Source organism: Amphimedon queenslandica, unplaced genomic scaffold (genome assembly GCF_000090795.2).
Source record: "Amphimedon queenslandica unplaced genomic scaffold, v1.1 AMPQUscaffold_13516, whole genome shotgun sequence".
Lineage (NCBI taxonomy): Eukaryota > Metazoa > Porifera > Demospongiae > Haplosclerida > Niphatidae > Amphimedon > Amphimedon queenslandica.
Genome location: NW_003546248.1, coordinates 651,492 through 669,619, shown reverse-complemented (window position 1 = coordinate 669,619; position 18,128 = coordinate 651,492). Strand labels below are relative to the sequence as shown.

General features: G+C 40.2%; 2 protein-coding genes across 2 annotated transcripts; one reads left to right on the top strand and one right to left on the bottom strand.

Moving 5' to 3' along the window:
- Positions 1-33: 33 nt before the first annotated feature.
- On the top strand, positions 34-14,821 carry LOC109584554 (uncharacterized). The gene is made up of 20 exons (XM_020000329.1): positions 34-407; positions 642-726; positions 781-1,043; positions 1,093-1,130; positions 1,483-1,656; positions 1,753-1,887; positions 1,955-2,059; positions 2,105-2,350; positions 2,464-2,608; positions 2,848-4,030; positions 4,137-4,873; positions 5,056-5,519; positions 5,664-7,541; positions 7,606-7,722; positions 8,415-8,725; positions 8,931-9,204; positions 9,429-9,612; positions 9,801-12,934; positions 13,497-14,030; positions 14,396-14,821. Exons 1-20 carry the CDS (start codon positions 226-228, stop codon positions 14,698-14,700), a joined length of 10,494 nt encoding a protein of 3,497 aa, XP_019855888.1. The 5' UTR covers positions 34-225; the 3' UTR covers positions 14,701-14,821.
- A 169-nt stretch (positions 14,822-14,990) lies between these two features.
- Positions 14,991-17,590, bottom strand: LOC109584558 (uncharacterized). The gene is made up of 3 exons (XM_020000335.1): positions 17,248-17,590; positions 16,436-16,539; positions 14,991-15,850 (listed from the first exon to the last, which is right to left on the bottom strand). Exons 1-3 carry the CDS (start codon positions 17,573-17,575, stop codon positions 15,020-15,022), a joined length of 1,263 nt encoding a protein of 420 aa, XP_019855894.1. The 5' UTR covers positions 17,576-17,590; the 3' UTR covers positions 14,991-15,019.
- Positions 17,591-18,128: the final 538 nt, after the last annotated feature.

Genomic DNA, 18,128 nt, shown 5'->3' with positions numbered 1-18,128 from the left:
AACACCAGCTCCACCCTCTTTGTTGAATTCACTTTAGCTGCAGTAATAAAGTGAGGTGTGTTGTGCAAGCTTTATTGAGCAGGCTCGGTCTTTCTTCTTCTATTTCTCTATGCTCAGATGAACTGCTAGCCCTGACGTCTATTGCAGACTCTGCTAGATCAGTATACTGGAATAAAGCAAGGATACAAACTTGTACTGTCCAACAACACCTCTCCTGGACTTCAAATGAATATGCAAATGAGAGGCGGTTGTTTTTGTTTGTTTATCTCGGTTGCCCTGGTGCTACTTGAGCTGAGCTCTGCACAGGGGAATCATGAATGGAGCGGGTTTGTGAATACATTGCAATCATCATTTGACTATCAGTGCCCTGGAGGGCTGGCTGTTACAGGCCTTGCAAGCATTTTTGAGTAAGTAAAGTCTGCAATTAAAAAAAAAGTTAACAAGGGATGCATGTAAATATAATACAGCATTAAATTAATCTTGTCCTTTACATAAATGATATATTTATCGTTCGAATCAAACTTACACAGTTATTCAAGCAACATTGCAATTTTTGCTGGCAAACTTTATTTTTTAAAATTAGATTTATAAATATGTATTTATGATATAAAATGCTTAATTTCTCTCATTTTTTATCATAGTGATCCTGTTAATGATAGGAGGTGGGAATTTTCCTGTGGAACTGGAGGAAATGTTGCCAATGTTTCTTCGCAATGCATACTCCAGGTACATACTAAGATATATAATGTTTATTGCAATTTTATTTATTTCTTAAAATAGAGTCCAATTCATGTGATAAGAAATGACATAAACTATGAATGTCCAGGCAATAGTTACATGTCAGGCTTTAGTGCAGCTTATTCTTTATCAGATGAGGACCGCTTATGGAGCCCGTACTGTTGCAGCAGGAACTATTCGACATTAATAAACTGTCACACTCTCACTTCGAACTGGGAAAATCTCCTAGAAGGTGATCTAAACTGGACGACGACAAGCGATAGAGTCGTGACTGGAATGACGAGCTTCTTCTCAGCATTTAATAGGCAAGTGCATGGATCTGTAGTGAATATAATGATTTTAAAATTAATTTAGGGATCGAAGGTGGAGATTCAAGCAGTGCAAAATACAAGGTAAATACATAATGTCATGAATATCATTTCGTGGTTTTTTGCACATCAAACCCACGAGTGCCTAACAGTAAAGTTTGCACAGTAGATAAAGGAGCTGCTGTCATGTTGTCATTGCTTGGCGTGTAATGTGCGATGATGATCACTAATTCTCCTCTCACCACTTGTCATAACCAGTGCCAGTAACTTGGCGGAACCTACTGGATCTATGCAAGTGGCAAATGATGAGAAACTGTTGTCACCCAACAGTCTGAGCATATACAGTGTTACATTTTACATTATAGAACAAAAAAGTGCTTAGTGTACATTTTTTACATTATAAATAAGTTACAGTTATAAATTTGTACTTTTTTAGTCAGTTGTGGTGATCCAGGCATCCCAGAGAATGCTGTGAGAGAAGGAGACAGCTTCCTTTACACAGATACTGTGAGATTTACATGCAACAATGGATATTACCTTTACAGTGGGGACAATGAGAGAACCTGTCAAGATACAGGACTGTGGAGTGGGATACAGCCAACTTGTACATGTATGTATACTAAATTATAATATTGTATAGTTCAACATTGAATTACTGCTATCATGCATGCTCTGCATGGCTAATGTAACCCTATTTTTTCTATAGTGTGTACTAATATTGAGAATTGTGCTGATATAAGGTGTACTACTGATTCTGATCAATATTGCTTTGAGTGTGAGTCAAATTACGGAGCTGCCCTGGGAGAGAGTGCTTATAGGAATCTCAACACATCTTGTGAAGGTATAAACTAAATTCTCATTATTATAATAAATATGCTCACTACTTTTCTTTCACTTTTAATGCACAGCATACTGCTCCTGGTTGGGAGGTTTCTGCTATCCAGGGGACTGTCCAGTTGGCCCTACCTCGTGTAATTGTTCCGCAGGTTTCTCGGGCCCTGATTGCCTAAACAGTAAGAACCTTGCAAGTTTCTTTTATATTATGCATATTCTTTTAGTTGATGCAAGGCCTGAGTTGGAGAGTTGCTCATTTTCCGTGTCATCTCTCTCATCACCAGTAGCCTGTTCTATCAATCATACCAATGTGTCATACATTAATACCAATCCAACCAGTCTCACTGGCAACTGGGAAGCTTTATATAATGGTCCCTCTCCTCCTCCACTGAGACCAGCTTACGTTGATGGGTATGCTGTTGGAATCAGTCAAACAATGATAATAGTATCAGTATATAGACATGACTCTTGTAAGCTAAACAAGTATATATGCATTAGAAGGCATAGAATTTCCATTCTTTGCAATATTATTCATGATTTATACTGTAGCCGAATGATATGGTTGTTGTTCTATTTGTCTTAGATCCTACTGATGCAGCAAGTATGACAGAGCATGAGTGTATTACTGCTGACGTGTCTCAGGACGCTCCTTTATCTTCACTGGTCTCATGCACTGGATCAGCCACTGCTACACAATTACTAAATCACACATTTCTGCATGGTGACTGGTAAGAATTTGGTTTTAATTGAGCTATTTGAGAAAAGCATTGACTATTGCAACTAATGGGTTTTTTTTCAAAAAATAGGCTCCAAAATTATCTCCAATTTTTATTATTTTTAAATGCCAAAAAGTTTAAAATTTTTGATGCATATTTTAATAATTGACCACGCCCACTGACACGTGCTACCATGCTTTTAAAATGGCTGCCTCTTCTTAATTATATTTTCCTCTTATTTCTTCCTCTAGGATTAAACTCGAGGCTTTTATCAGTAATGGAGGCTACCTCAATATCACTAACCTTGATACTAACGACACAGTGACCCATTATTATGCCGGATCACCAATATCCCCTTACTCCCTCCTGCTCCTTGACACTCGGCCTCCCGTCCACTGTTCCGTTGTACCCTCCCGTACTTGTCTAACGGACCAAGGCTCACCACTAAGGGAGAGCCTTATTCACGATGACCTCTCGGTCCTTTGGGGCGGGTGGGGGGACGATCCGGCCGGGGTTCAAAAATACGAAATTGAGATTTACAAGTTAGTTTATGATTCTGGAACCGAACTATTGGATAAAGCAGCCTCTTCGTCGTTTACTGAAGATATCGTACATGATGGCAGCAGTAACAGTTATAGGAGAGAGTACTCACTCCCTGATCAAGGTCCTTACTCTATTGTCCTCATTATTACTGATAATTCAGGCAATGATCAATACACGAGGCGTATCATTGTCTATGATGCCGACAGTGAACTACTTGAAGATAGTTCTTTCCCTCTTATAGCCGTTGGAGGTTTTCCAGAGACGAGAGGACCTGCTGGTAGCGGCTATTGGCACAACTCGACAACAGTACCCATCACTGTGAGTGGAGTCGGACACTTTTATAATACGAATCTCAAGACATCGAATTGGTTGGCTCCGGTTGCTAACCACACTCCCCCTATCCCTTCAATTTATGACGACACTGATACTGCCGGGGTACCTAACGCACTGGGCATCACGTCTCTAGCCTATACCTACTTTACTGACGAGGTGGGAGGAGCATCTCCTGGAGCGATAGCTCAACCTGCTACCTTCCTTAATCCAACTGACGATCTGTCTCTAAGTGCCGTTGAAATCAGTGTCCCTGATTTAGAAGATGGGGTATCGGTGAGCATTTGGTTTGAGGCAAGGGATTTTAAAGAGAATCCGCCAGCACACGAAAAGGTTCTCGTCCACGTTGACTCCAGCCCCCCTGTACTAGGGGGTCTGGGATTAATGAGAGAGGGGGTTGACGAGTTGTTGGTACTCTACGGATCTCAGGCCCTGGAAGATCTTGTAATTCTATTTAATGCCCGTGACGATCACAGTGGATTGTACGAGATAGAATGGAGTATTGTCAGTAATGGAGTAACGATAGCGAGAGGAGACATTCCTATTACTAATTATGAACGGGTAAGTAATACAATGGACATTGTGTACATGTACATGTATACATGTAATTGTATTTACATGTAATCTTCTATTTTTAATACTTTATCTTCCTCCTCTTTCTCTGTAGGAGACGTGTTTAGTTGATTCAGATTGTGTATGTGATTCCGTTGGTCATTGTCACAAAGTCTCCTACTCCTTCTCTCCTCCCTCCTCCTCCTTCCTCTCCTCTCCACTAGCAAAACACGACACGGACTACCTCATCATCGTCACGGCAACAAACCACGCCCAGCTCTCAACGACGCTGACTCAACAGTTTACAGTTGATCTGACCCCGCCCCTAACCGGCTCCATATTCGAGACGACGGCTAACCGTAACCTCCTTGATATTGACTATACATCATCAATGACTTTCAGTATAAACTGGAGTGGATTCTTTGACAGAGAGACAGACATTTTACTATACCAGTACATAGTCTCCTCGGGCTGCTCTCCTCAGAACTCATTCCAATACCCTGGTACCGGAATGAGTCTTTTGAATACCAATAGCACCAGCGTCATATGGACTGCCTCTACCCCTGGGGTGTATCATACAACAGTAGTTGCCTATAATAAAGCTTACTTACCATCAAGCCCTGTTTGTTCTGATGGCATTATTATCGATCAGGCCCGGCCTCGGTTTGAGGGCGTGGTTATTCCAGGAGGCGTGGTTAGAGAGGGGTTGGTTCGGTTGGATAGTGGGGAGGTGTGGTTTATTGACGCTGATAGAGAGAGGTCATTGGTGGATGGATACGATACCACCTGTATTAATAACAGTGCATTAATTAATAGTGAGCAATTGGACACGATACCCATCAAGTATAACAAGTAAGCATAGCAATAATTAATATTATTTATTTTTATTTATTTTACATGTATGTTAATTGTTTTTGTTATTTTTATTGTCCTCATTTTTTATTATTATTATATTAATTATTATTATTATTATTATTGTTTTTTTTTTATGAGGTACCAGTATTAATGTAATAATGATTAATTTTTCCTTTTAGGTCATTGCCATTCTTAGTGCCTCCTTCTCTTTGCTCTCTCTCCGTTCCATTCCAGGATATCATTTACACTCCGTTGGATACTGCTCTTAATATATCATGGGTCGTCACTGACGAAAACGGTATCTATGACTACCAGATAGGTGTGGCCAGCAACCAATCTGGCCTGCCCGATATCCTTCCTACAGTAAGTACTGGAAGACACGCCCACTTTACTGTACAGGGAGAAACTTTTATGAGTGGAGTTAGTTTTTACGTTGCTCTTGAAGCAGTTGATTTATCGGGTCACACGAGCTCTGTCCTGGTTGGTCCTGTTATAATTGATACCTCTCCTCCGATTATTAATGATAGTATCAGTCTAGCCCCGCCCACCTTTGATAATGAGTTCTATTTGATTTATTGGGAGGAGGATAGCTTCTATGACAAGGAGGACTTGTTTACATTGGATAGATACGAATATGCTATTGGTAAGGGAAATGCACACATGTACATGTACCTCTCTCTCTCTCTCTCTCTCTCTCTCACTCACTCTCTCTCTCTCTCTCTCTCTCTCTCTCTGTATTTCTATAATATTCTAATTTAATAATGTTATTATTATTATGTACGTGTAGGTCGGTTTCCTTATGGTACTGATGTCCTTCCCTTTTCTTCCCTCCCTCCTCCCTCTCCCTCCTGTCCCCTCACTCCTTACTGCATTACCATACCTCTTCACTCCCTCCTCCCCGGCAACCAGTACCACGTCACTCTCAAGGTCTCGAATACTGGTAACCTAGCAACCTACGTACCAGTAGACCCCTTCATCGTCCCGTGGCCCCTTCAAGACTGTCTCTCTGTATACGAACATGTAGACTCTGCCCCCTTCTACTCCCTCCCTCAGTCTATTGATATTGATCTTATATTTACTGATGATCCTCCTCTTACTGTTTCTTGGAGAGGGCTAGAGGACTCTCATTTAGATGCTCGGTTTTTTGTGGCTTTAGGAACGCGGCCAGGTCTAACTGACGTGGCTGGACTCAAACCTGTACCTCTCGGCCGTAACAGCTACACTTTTAACGGGCTTTTATTAGAAACAGGATCTAGTTATTACTCTTTATTAGTAGCTAATAACTCGATTAGCAGTGTCAACCAAACATCTGATGGTTTCTTGTATCTTCCACTGACTACTGATAATCAGTTGGCTTTTATATGGGACGGCTGGTCAGACCTGTATGACGAGGACTACCAGTTGTCCAGTACCGCCGTAACCTGTCACTGGTTTTATCCCGACGCCATTACTAGCCACTTGTCTCATTATGAGTGGGCATTATTTAGAGTATTGGGGCATGACAGTTCGAATGTGTCGCTGGTTAGTGATTACATTAATACAGGTCCTAATGAATATGGAATGAGATTGAGTGAATTGGAACATGGTGTGATGTACCTCACGGCTGTCAGAGCTTGTTTTAAGAGTGGTTGCTTAGAGCCAAGGTTTTCCGATGGGTTTTATGTGGCCACACCTCCAGTCACGCCCACAACGGCTCCGCTAATAGCTGAGTATGGTAATGGTGTCCTTAATGTAAATTGGAGTGGTTTTGCTGATCCGGAATTAGCTTATTATGAGTGGAGTATAGAGGGAGAGAGAGAGGAAGAGAAAGGATTAGTAAGAGACTGGGAGCGTGTTGCAGCTAATGTCACGCATATTAGTCTCTCGTTTCCATTGGAAACAAGCCCCTCCCACCAATGGACCTACTCAGTGATTCTCAGAGCTTTTAACAGAGCTGGCCTGAGCTCAAGTGCTCGATCGTTAATTGCTATAATTGAAGGGGCTTCCCCAACAGGATACATTGTGTATGACATAAACACTAATATTCTCATACCTACGGCTGAGGACTGGATGAGTCAAGATTTCAGTGTCACCACTTATTACGATATTGACCACACCCCCTCAGGCCATACCCTAGCTGCCGTTTGGCCCCAGCTACGCTTTAAATCCTATCAGTACTCAATTTCTGAAACTCGTTCCTTCATTCCTTGCCAGGAGCCTTACCCAACTGCTTGTAACGAGACGATTAATAATGGAGCCGTTGTGTCTGGTCTCGATCTAAGTCATGGACGTGTTTATTATTTTTGTGTTCGTGGTTTGGCAGAAGACGCTTACAGCCCCTCCCCCTCTGGCCCTCGTACAGCCACTGTCTGTAGTGATGGTGTCGTTATTGATCTGACTCCGCCCACTGGTGGGTGTGTACAAATTGTTCCGGTTCATTCTATTGAGGAACTCCCTGAGCTGAAGAGTGAGGAAAGAGTGCCGGTATCTTCTGGAAGCGGCCAGGAGGAGGGTAGACCAGGAGTCAGTGGTATCTATAGTTCCTGGGCTCATTCCTGTTCCGATCAGTATGGGTCTCAGTCTTCTACTTCTGAGCTGAGACTGGTCTGGGACTGGTTCCAAGATATAGAGCAGTATAGGAATGAGCCTTTTGTTTATGGGGTTTCGGATTATGAATATTCTATTGGTAAGGAATTTATATTATAATAATGATATTATTATTATTATTATTATTATTATTATTATTTTAGGCACTAGTCCTGGTCATCAAGATATTGTTAGATACACGTCAGTGGGTGTGGCTAGAAGTGTCATAGTGTCTGGTCTATCATTAACTCCTGGATTAACTTACTATGCAAGCATCAGAGGTACAATGTACTAATAGCAATGAATAGCGAATGTGATACATATACATTTTTTCATGTTGTCTTAAAAGTTTAAGCTGATTCCAATCAAAATTGGATTTAAAAAAAATTTTTAAAGTTGCTCAAAAATCAGGTCAAAGTCTCAGGCCAAATTTTGGCAAAAATGACAAGGAGAGAATTCTTCATTTTTATAACTTTATCTGATGCATATACATGTACTTATGTTGTGTAGCAAGTTTGAGTTGATTCCGATCAAAATTGGATTTTTAACGAATTTTTTAAGTTACTCAAAAATCGGGTCAAAGTCCCTGTACTATAGTACAGGGTCTCGGGCCAAATTTTGGCAAAAATGACAAGGAGAGAATTCTTCATTTTTATAACTTTATCTGATGCATATACATGTACTTATGTTGTGTAGAAAGTTTGAGTTGATTCCGATCAAAATTAGATTTTTTACGAATTTTTTAAGTTACTCAAAAACTGAGCCAAAGTCCCTGTACTATAGTACAGGGACTTTGGCCAAATTTTGCCAAAAATGAAAAGGAGAGAATTATCAATTTTTATAGCATTTTCTAATACATATACATGTTCTAATGTGGTGTTAAAAGTTTGAGCTGATTCCGATCAAATTCTGAATTTTTACGAACTTTTAAAGTTTGCCTTCTTCATTAATTTAACTCTCCCTTCCTCTACAGCCACTGATCAAGTTGGTCGTAAAACAATCATTACTTCACAAGGACTAACTATTGATTCAACCCCGCCCTCTTTTGGGCGCGTCTGGCTGACACCAGATACAATACCCTTGAACACAACACAAGGTCTCCGCCCAAACTGGGACCTCATAATAGACCCTGAGAGTAACGTTGGGGCCATACAATGGTCACTTGGATCTGCTTCTGGTCACAGTGATATCATACCATGGACTAGTACTAACAGTACTGTGTCACTGTCATCTCTTATTAATGTCTCACTTGGGGATGGACAGCCTCTTGTACTTAATGTATTGGTAAGTATATATATTCATGTTTGTGTGCATTAGTTTATTGTTTGATGGCATATCATTTCTCATTCATTTAAAAATTCTATTCCTCTTATTATTATAGTAAATTGCAACTTGATTAATTATTTTTATTAATTTATTAGTATTATTATTATTGTTGTTATTATTATCATTATTTTTTTGTCATTATTATTATTATTGTTATTACTAGGCTATAAATAATGCTGGACTGTCACTCATCCGCTCATCAAGTTTGATTTATTATGATTCCACTCCTCCTTGCCCCTCTCGTGTGTTTGATGGACTAAGACCCACAGACTCAGGATTCCTTGACTTAGACTATACTTATAACCACACCCACTTATCGGCTCACTGGAACTCATTCTCAGACCCTCATACCAGCATGAGTTGGTATGAATGGAGCATTGGTACTTGTCAAGGATGCGGTGATGTTATTCCATTTGGTAATGTTGGTTTAGTAACAGGTAGGGGTCACTTATCAGTGCTTTATCTCTCTTTCTCTCTCTTCCTTGTTTCACTCTCTTCCTTCTTTCTCTCTCTTCCTTTCCCTTTTATCAAATTATCTACATCTTAACTGATTGGCTTGTATCAACATCATTGCACTCATAGTAATAACATTCCTTATACAGTTATACACATTATTTAATATCAACATGTATGATGTATGTATGTGTATCCTTTTCTGTAGAGTCTACTGTTAGATATTCATACCGTCAAGGTGGTTTATATTATATCAGTGTCCGTGGATGTAGTTTTTATTCTGGCTGCACTACTGCTCATTCTGATGGTGTCCTTGTTGATGTGATTCCTCCCATTACTCCAGTGTTGCATCACGGATTGCCTGGTTCTTCCCTTCAGATCCAGCCGTCAAGGTAAAATTGAAATACCATCCCTAATTAGCAACTAATTACATGTAATTGATTAATGTAGTTGCAGTCGCATTATCATAATGTTTTGATTTGAATTGAAATCTTTGCATAACTTCCCCCTATATAGAACCACTTTTAAAATGTGAAAATGTATAAATGTTGTTTACCAGTATCCGTTTCCTATTCTCTAGACATACATTAATTGTCAATTGGAACACTGCTACTGGCTACCAGTCAAAACTCTCCCACTGTTCCTATTCCGTTGGTACTTCACCTGATGATTCCACTTATCTCCTACCCACGGAAGCACCAGCTTCAATCAACTCTCTGATAATCACGTCTCCGTTCCTCTCGTCTCATTTATTACCAGTCAATAGGACGGTATATGTAACACTGGTCATTACCAGTAGATCCGGTTTGACCAGTACCTCTCACTCTCCTGGAGTCTTTATAAGTAATGTACCGCCCACGCTGATTAGCACGCCGGTTATTAATGTGGAGTGGGCGGGGTCGTTAGTAGGCGGGTCTCAATACACTAGCTCTGTATTGAGATTTGATTGGAATTTTACTGATACTTATACGTCAATCACTCAGTATTTCTTTACACTCTACTCTCACGAAGGCACGTATCAGCTCATTAATGAGAGCCACACCTATAATATTCAATATGCAACGATAGCTAATTTGAATTTAAAAGATGGAGACAGGCTGAGGGGTCTGGTCAGAGCGTGCAACCAGGCTGGGCTCTGTCAGACTGGTTTTACAAACCGGTTTGTACTGGTTGACTCATCCCCTCCTATTGATGGTTATTTTGCCGTGGGGACGTCCTCTTCTGCTCCTCTCCCTTGGTCTATTGAGGACGGGATGAGTTGGATTAATCATGACCACTACTCATTCTTAAACCTAACTTTTACTGGGTTTTCAGACCGCCACTCGGGGGTTTCCGAATATTGGGCGACCGTCGGTTCCGGCTACGGCATGAGTGATCTCTTTAGGCCTTCATCACCTCTAACAGTACGAGAACATCCAATGGAGAACCTAGTGTACATGTCAACACTTCAATTGTCCCGAGCACTGAGTCTAAGCGAGGAACTGCACGTGTGGATATGGGCTGTGAATGAGGTTGGTAGACAAAGTCACGTAGTTACGGGTACTTTTAAAGTGGGCGGGGACAGTAACGAAGTCGGTAACTTAGAATTATTACGTTCTCAGTCTTGCCCGGTGGTCAGTTGCGAGGGTCATTGCACTTGTAGTGAAAGAGGACATCATTGTGATAGGCCAGTTAATGCAACCTGCCGTGAAATGGATTCTTCTTCTTTGCCTCCTGATATGAATGTGATCTCTCTCACTCTCTCTTCTCAACTAGCGGCCAATGTCCCTCCACTCTTTACCACTGTCACTGATGTATTATCAGGCCATATACGACCAGTGACCAGCTCACCGTCGTACCAGTGGGTTGAATGGAGCATCGGTGAGGCTTCTCAAGGGGCCGGGTCTGGACTTATTGACTCTTCGTCGGAACCAATTTGGTTTCCACTCCCCCTGGGGTCTGGTAGGCCAATATTTGACGTGAGCCCTCGCTACCCACTGATTCAAGGAAATACATACTCATTCAGAGCAAGGGTCTGGTACAATGATACTCATTACTCAATATTCAGCTCCGAGGGGGCCCTTGTGGACAGCACTAATCCGATAGTATTCAATGGCTACCGTGTTGGTGAGTATAACCAATACTCAAGCATTGAAATAGATTACACTCAAGTTACGAGCAGCCTTCTTGTAAAATGGATGAATGTTTTTAGCAGACGGTATTCAGGTAGTCATACCTTGTTTTATGTGGGTCTGGGTGATTCTCTATTATCTGATAATGTCCACAGACTTACTCTAGTTGGTAATGTCACTTCCTATAACATTACTAGCCTGAGGCTTAGAGATAATAGGAAATATTATGTCATAGTTCAAGGGATTACTCCAAGTGGTGTATATGCATTATCTGGTTCTGATGGTGTTAGTGTTGATACTTCTCCTCCGTTGTCAGGTAGCGTCTTTATTGTTAATAAAGGAGCACCTTATCATAGCACGTTGGCTATTTCTAACAGAACAGCCGTATCTTTGAGGCTACTCGGTTTTCACGATCCTCAGTCATTTATAAGAGGATTTGAAGTTGGTATAGCTAAACCGGATGAGCTCATTACAAGCTATGTTAGTATAGGCCTCAACCTCTCTCCTACTCTAACTGGCCTTGATCTGGAGGATGGTAGTACCTATAGAGTTTCTGTAAAGGCTATCAGTGGAGCTGGGGCAGCGTCTATAACCTATTCATCACATTTCATAGTTGACTCTACTCCTCCTGGTAGTTTCAATGCCTCATATGTACCCATAGTAACTGAATCCTTTGAAACATTAGGAGAAGAACCTAACCTGAATATCACTGATAGTCTACTTAGACTAGGTTGGGAATTAGATCCTGGTAGTGCTACGTTCATTTCTTCTTCTACTGATTTACATTCTGCTGCACTTCCTGATGGCACTGCTGCTATTGAACTCAATGGCTGCATATCACGTGATATAACTACTGATCCAACACTCCACTATTACTTGTCATTCTACATACTCGTAACACAAGGAGAGACGGTAACATTTAGTGTTCCATGTAGCTACAATGAAGATGTAATGTGCAGTAAAGCACTAAGCACTCAACCTCTTGATTCTAACAGGAGCAGGAGTAGTGATATCATTAGATATTGGAGTAGAGTCCAATACAGTTATTATCAACTTATGGGTTCTGTCTTTAATTTAAGGATATGTTCCCAAAACAGCCCACTGACTATTGATAACATTATGCTTGAGCATCAGTCACTATCATCCATTAGTGATCAATTAGTTATCAAAGCTCATGACTTGGCCCACTCTTCCTCCTTATCCTCTCTTCTCCTACACGTCTTTGATCCCCAGAGTGGCATGCAAAAGATAACGTATGCCATTGGGACGTTCCCAACTGGCATACAGTTACAAGAACACAGATACATCTCACCACTTGATCCTGTAATATATCCCAACTTATATCTACCTAGCATTGAGGCTAGTATGACGATATATATTACCGTTATTGCCACTAATTTTGCTGGCCTGACCACTCGCTTTCTCTCTCCTCCTATCATCCTTGACCGGTCGCCACCAGTGTCTCTTACTCGTCCGGGGGTTAAGGAGATCCTGGTCACTGGTGGCCCTGATATTGATTATACTCTTTCATCAAGTGTGTGGGTGGATTGGTCTGATGTGGTTGATGGTGAGAGTGGAATTCAGCATTGTCAGTGGGGTCTGGGTAAGTGGTTTAATATTGGCAGGGGTTCTGTTTTGTGTGTGTAATTTTACGCTCGTTGATTTTTGTGTCAAAATAATCCAAAATTGTCTGTTTTATGGTTTGGGTAATATAATAATAATTATATAGTAGATCTATTTTGATTGCAGGGGAATTCATTTATAGTTTTTTGTGTGTGATAATTCAACATATTCTGCATGTGCATGTAATTGTTGAACCCGCAACTTCCACTGATGACTTAACAATCGATTGATCTTCTAGTGATCACATCATCAGCCAATATTGCTTCCTTGTATATTGGATGTGGCCTCGTTGCGTATAATTACGTTTGTAAGTGTTCACTGAGTCATCCAAACAAGGGGCATAAATTTTCTTATTATTTATACTCAAGCATTTGCTATTGGTAGCTTTGATGCATGCAGTAGCATGAGACAGCTGTTATTGGAGGTATAATTGTAGCTTTATTTAGTAACCTACAGTAGCCTGATTGCAGTAAGTATATAATTTTATTGTGATATTAAGTCCTTTACTTTATTATCATCATCATCATCATTATTATTATTAGGTTCTAGTCATGGGCTCAGTGATATTAGTAGTTTTAATGTCACTCATTCCACTTCAGCAGTATCTACCATTCTCTCATTGCCACATGGTACAGGACTCTACTCCATTGTATCCTGTATTAATAATGCTGGGCAGTCCTCAACATTTATATCTGATGGTATAACATTATTGCAAAACCCTCCCTCCCATCAGCTGGCATCACTGATCATATCAAGCCCTGATTCATACCAGTATGAGTCAAGATCTGGTCATATACCCACTGACTCAATGCTATTGATTTGGAGTGGGTTTGGATCCAATTTCCCTTTGAGATATCAAGTTAGGATGATCAGGAGTGATTCTGCCGCTGGTCTGAGCGATGATGAGGGATGGTGTGATGTGGGGCCAGTCCAGCAGCTGTCGTTAAGTGACATGAACATCAGTGCCAATATTGAGTATGACGTTCAAGTAAGAGCATTTGTTGTTGAAGGACTATGGAGCCAGCCTTTGTCTGGTAGTTTTACAATTGTTCCTACTCCTCCAGTCTGGAATAAAGGTACTAACATAAGAGCACCTTTATAATGAGGATAGACTTATTGTAATGTCCCAATTGGTATATACAATCTATACAAAAGCACCTCTAAATTGAGGAGGCCCCATATGTAGTTGTTGGCCCAATAAACAGGCTATACCTTACACCCGTGTGCATGTACATATACTCTAATCTTTCATTGTGTCATTGACTTTTCATTTAATTATTTTACTGCCCCACTCACGCCTCTGCCCTAATTTTTACTATATTACTGTATTTGGTCTTTTTCCTGTTTATCATGCATTCCTATACACTATGATAACTGTCACTCTAGCCCACGCACATATAATCCTACCCACGCAAATATTAGTGCCCTTTATCTTTTATAGGTATACCCCTTAATGCCTCTTGGACCGGTAGCAACAGACTCACTCTAGAATGGAGTAATGTCTTTTCATCTCCTTCTTCCCTTACGTACGAAGTTTCCCTTGGCTTCCAAGTGGGCGATACCTCGTTTCAGAGGTGGGCGTCACCGGTACAGGAAGTCGAGGGGGAAAGAATTGTAATTATCAATAGAAGATTGAGGAGTAGTGGACAGTATGTGCTGGCATTGAATGCTTTGAGCAGCAATGGATTATCCACTACTGCTAATTATGTACTTGATGAATCGATTGCAATACCCATTGACGTATGATAACAATTAAATTTTAATTACATAATAATAGTAATAATAATAATAATAATAATAATAATAATGATAATAATTGTATTAACTAATTTTGCACAAACCATATCTCCCATTGGGAATATCAAAACTTTAATAAAACATTAAAAAAATATAACGATAACAACATCAAAGATCGTGTGTATAGAAAAACTTTTAAAAGGAAGTTTCTGTAATGAGTATGTGGGTAGTAGCAGAGTTGTTGACGTGCCACTGGTTTTGATGCACTTGACAATAAGTTATGTGTGTACTATGTTTTCTATTGGTCCCTAATATGCTCTAATCCTTCCTAACAAAGCGTCCCTTCATTATGTGTCCCTTCATTGTACGTCCCTTCATTGTAGCTGCTATAGCCGGGTAACCTAGAGGAGGTTTTCATAGGACGGTAGCCACTATCGGTCGAGATTATAAAAGACTTAGTACAATGAGAGCAGACAGTCCTAGTATCAGGGTAGCCTCTGCTAGTCCCAGTTTCCGATGGAGGATAATGTAAACTGCACGTATAACCAGAGTCATTGCTAATGCTAGGATTGGCTGGTTTGAATGATATGAAAGCATGATGGGAAGGAAGAGGAGTGTGGGAACAAGGATGGAGGCCATGTACTGGTGGCCTTGTAAAATATGGAGGAGCCAGGTTGTGAGAATGAGCACATGAGCATGTACATGTAGCAGTGCTAGCGCAATGGCTGGGATTGTTTGAGACTGATCCCATGTGGCTTTTGGGGTTGTGCCCTAGACTGCATTGGTCGGATTGGTTTGGGTTGATTGATGAAGGGGCAATTGAAGGAGTACACCGACAAGAGTCACAGCATGAGCTAGAAGCTATTGTTAGTCTATCATTGGCACTGCTCGACACTGAGGGAGTAAGAGATGGCCTACATGAATCCTGAGTCTGGTTTGCTTGAAGTTCTACATCTCCTGTGCTACTACCAGATTCACTTTCATTTTGTTTCTTTCTTTTCATGCAGCAGTGGAGAAAGTAGCACAAAGTCATGACAGCTAACAAGACCATGACAATTATCAAGAGGACAATGATGATTATAGCATACATCAATGGGTTCTGGAAGACTCCGCTTTTATTAGTATCGCTTGTTGGTGAAGGTGTTCCAGTTGAAGTGACCTATGGGAGAAAGAAAGGATATGCACTTTACAGTCTTTACTATAGCACAATTACAAATCATTAGGCTAATGTTTTGTACTTGCTTTCGTCACGTACTTAAATCTAATTAGAGTCAGGATGTGTACAGTATGCTCAATGAGTAAATACAAACAGTGCATGGGCAGTATGTAGCTGAATGACAGTCTATCTTTATCTTATTCAAATCACCTGAGTCACACTCTTAGCAGGGATTCAGTGTTGTAGCAACAATGATTACGAGTTAGAAAACTTGGAATAAAATTTCTCACAGTCACATTAAAACCACATTTCATTTATGGGTATTTATGCATGTAGATCTGTATGCACACAGAGCCCTTTGGTCATCATAAGAGAGAGTCAGTGTGTGTGTTCTTTATTTTTCAATCTATCCAGATTAGGTTAAGACAATTAATTGTGGAATGTACTATCACTACATTAGGGGGAATTTAGATGCAGGCAGCTGCTTTTTTATGAAGTTGTTATCTCTTCGTCTCGTATATACGTGTGTGTGTGTGTGGTGTGTGTGAGGTGGGCGTGTGAGACAATTCATTTAGAGTGAACCCCTACCTCCGGTGCTGAATGTGCTGGTGATGTTGTTGATATATCAATTATCATTGTTGATTCAGTTGTTGAAGGAGACTCAGTTGCTGAAGGAGATGGTGACGGCAAATCTGTAAAAGAAGAGAAAATTTATTCAAGAGCATAAAGTAATGAGGTTATTAGTGTCATGAAATCAGCTACTTAAATCAGCAGTTTACACAATCAATTACACATTCAATTACACATTCCCAACATTCCACTGCATGTACATGTGCAGAAGCAAGAGAGGAAGTCAGTCAAGCTAATGGCTTTCTTTCTTTCTCTCTCTCTCTCTGTAGCCAGCTTTAGCATGGTAGGGTTGTTCCCCTATTTCCCTCCAAATCACACGGGATGTGAGAGTGCAAAAAGTTCAAGGCTATACGATGAACTGGAGTAGGACAGCTACTCCTCTCACCTTTTGAAAACAAGAAAAACCGGTTAGCCACACAATAGTGCCTGTGACACATTCTTTGCTAGCCAAAGCAGGGCTTAAAGACAACTGCTAATAGAGTAATTCATTCACGGACATGTTGGAAGGGGATTTTCTCACTAAAAAGTGAGTACTAGCCTATATTATTATGATTTCTACTTGATCATTTGCATTATTAAAATTGTGGAGTTTTTTTTACTCATTCTGACTCACTACTCATTAATCACACTTCCTTTGCAATGTGTTACTACTATACTCAAAATGAATTTTCATTCAATGGCATCCATGCTATGCTATACATCTATGTACATGTATGTGCAAGCATGGACAATAGAGTAAATGCTTCTTCACATGTCAGTTTTGGACTCACCTGAAATTACAGTTAAATTGAATGATTTGTTATATTCTAAGCCCTCAAATGAAGCAAAGCATGTATAGACACCACTGTCTTGAGGTGACAGGTGAGCTATAACTAACTTGCTATCATTACTTAAGAGTTCACCCTCCTTCTTCCAGCTCTTTGTTACAGTATTAGTGCTGTTTTCATCCGGATGACTTGCATTGCAGGATACACTCAGGCTTTGTCCAGTGGACCGCAATATGACATTATCCCCATCATCAACATCTCCTTGTATTATCACTCGGGGGGGAACTGTGGAAGAAACAAATGAGTATACACTGCAGTGGAGTATATGCATAAGATGCTGTATGCAATGGTTATGCATGTATGCTCCTACCTTTCAAAGAAAACTCATGATTCTGAAATTCAGTATGTAAAATCCCGCAAAAGTAGGTGTATGAATTTGAGAGGGATTCATAATCAGATGAGCTGGCTACAAAGAACACATTATAAGACTCTCCTTCTTTTTCTTTTATAAATTCTCCTTTAAGTTTATCAATGTCTTTTATATATAAAGAACCCGACTTTATTTTAGCAGCAGTGATCGAGCCTATCTTTAAGCCACATGGTATAATAATAGTACCATTATCATGAAATTTTGCACTGAAATGGGACCCTGTAATTTGAGGCTTTACTGCTGCAAAAGTAAAGAAACATATAATGTAATTATAATCACACCTATAGTCTATTTATAACTATATATATACTTATTTTTGTAACTTACTTAGTTCTACTGGGTTAGACTCATTAATGCAAGAGTAACTGCCTTCATCATCAGTTGTGGAATCGAAAGTCAAGGAATAAAGTTCAGAGTTAAGGACATCACGTCCTTCTCGATACTTATCCAGAGT

Excerpts from the sequence above, each read along its gene's own strand:
- LOC109584554 (XM_020000329.1), top strand. The coding sequence starts at position 226 with ATGAATATGCAAATGAGAGGCGGTTGTTTTTGTTTGTTTATCTCGGTT. Across the intron at positions 2,609-2,847 it reads ACATTTCTGCATGGTGACTG|GATTAAACTCGAGGCTTTTA; the intron begins GTAAGAATTTGG and ends TTCTTCCTCTAG. Across the intron at positions 9,613-9,800 it reads CTTCAGATCCAGCCGTCAAG|ACATACATTAATTGTCAATT; the intron begins GTAAAATTGAAA and ends CCTATTCTCTAG.
- LOC109584558 (XM_020000335.1), bottom strand. The coding sequence starts at position 17,575 with ATGCATATACTCCACTGCAGTGTATACTCATTTGTTTCTTCCACAGTT. Across the intron at positions 16,540-17,247 it reads CAATTTAACTGTAATTTCAG|ATTTGCCGTCACCATCTCCT; the intron begins GTGAGTCCAAAA and ends CTTCTTTTACAG. Across the intron at positions 15,851-16,435 it reads CAGCACATTCAGCACCGGAG|GTCACTTCAACTGGAACACC; the intron begins GTAGGGGTTCAC and ends TTTCTCCCATAG.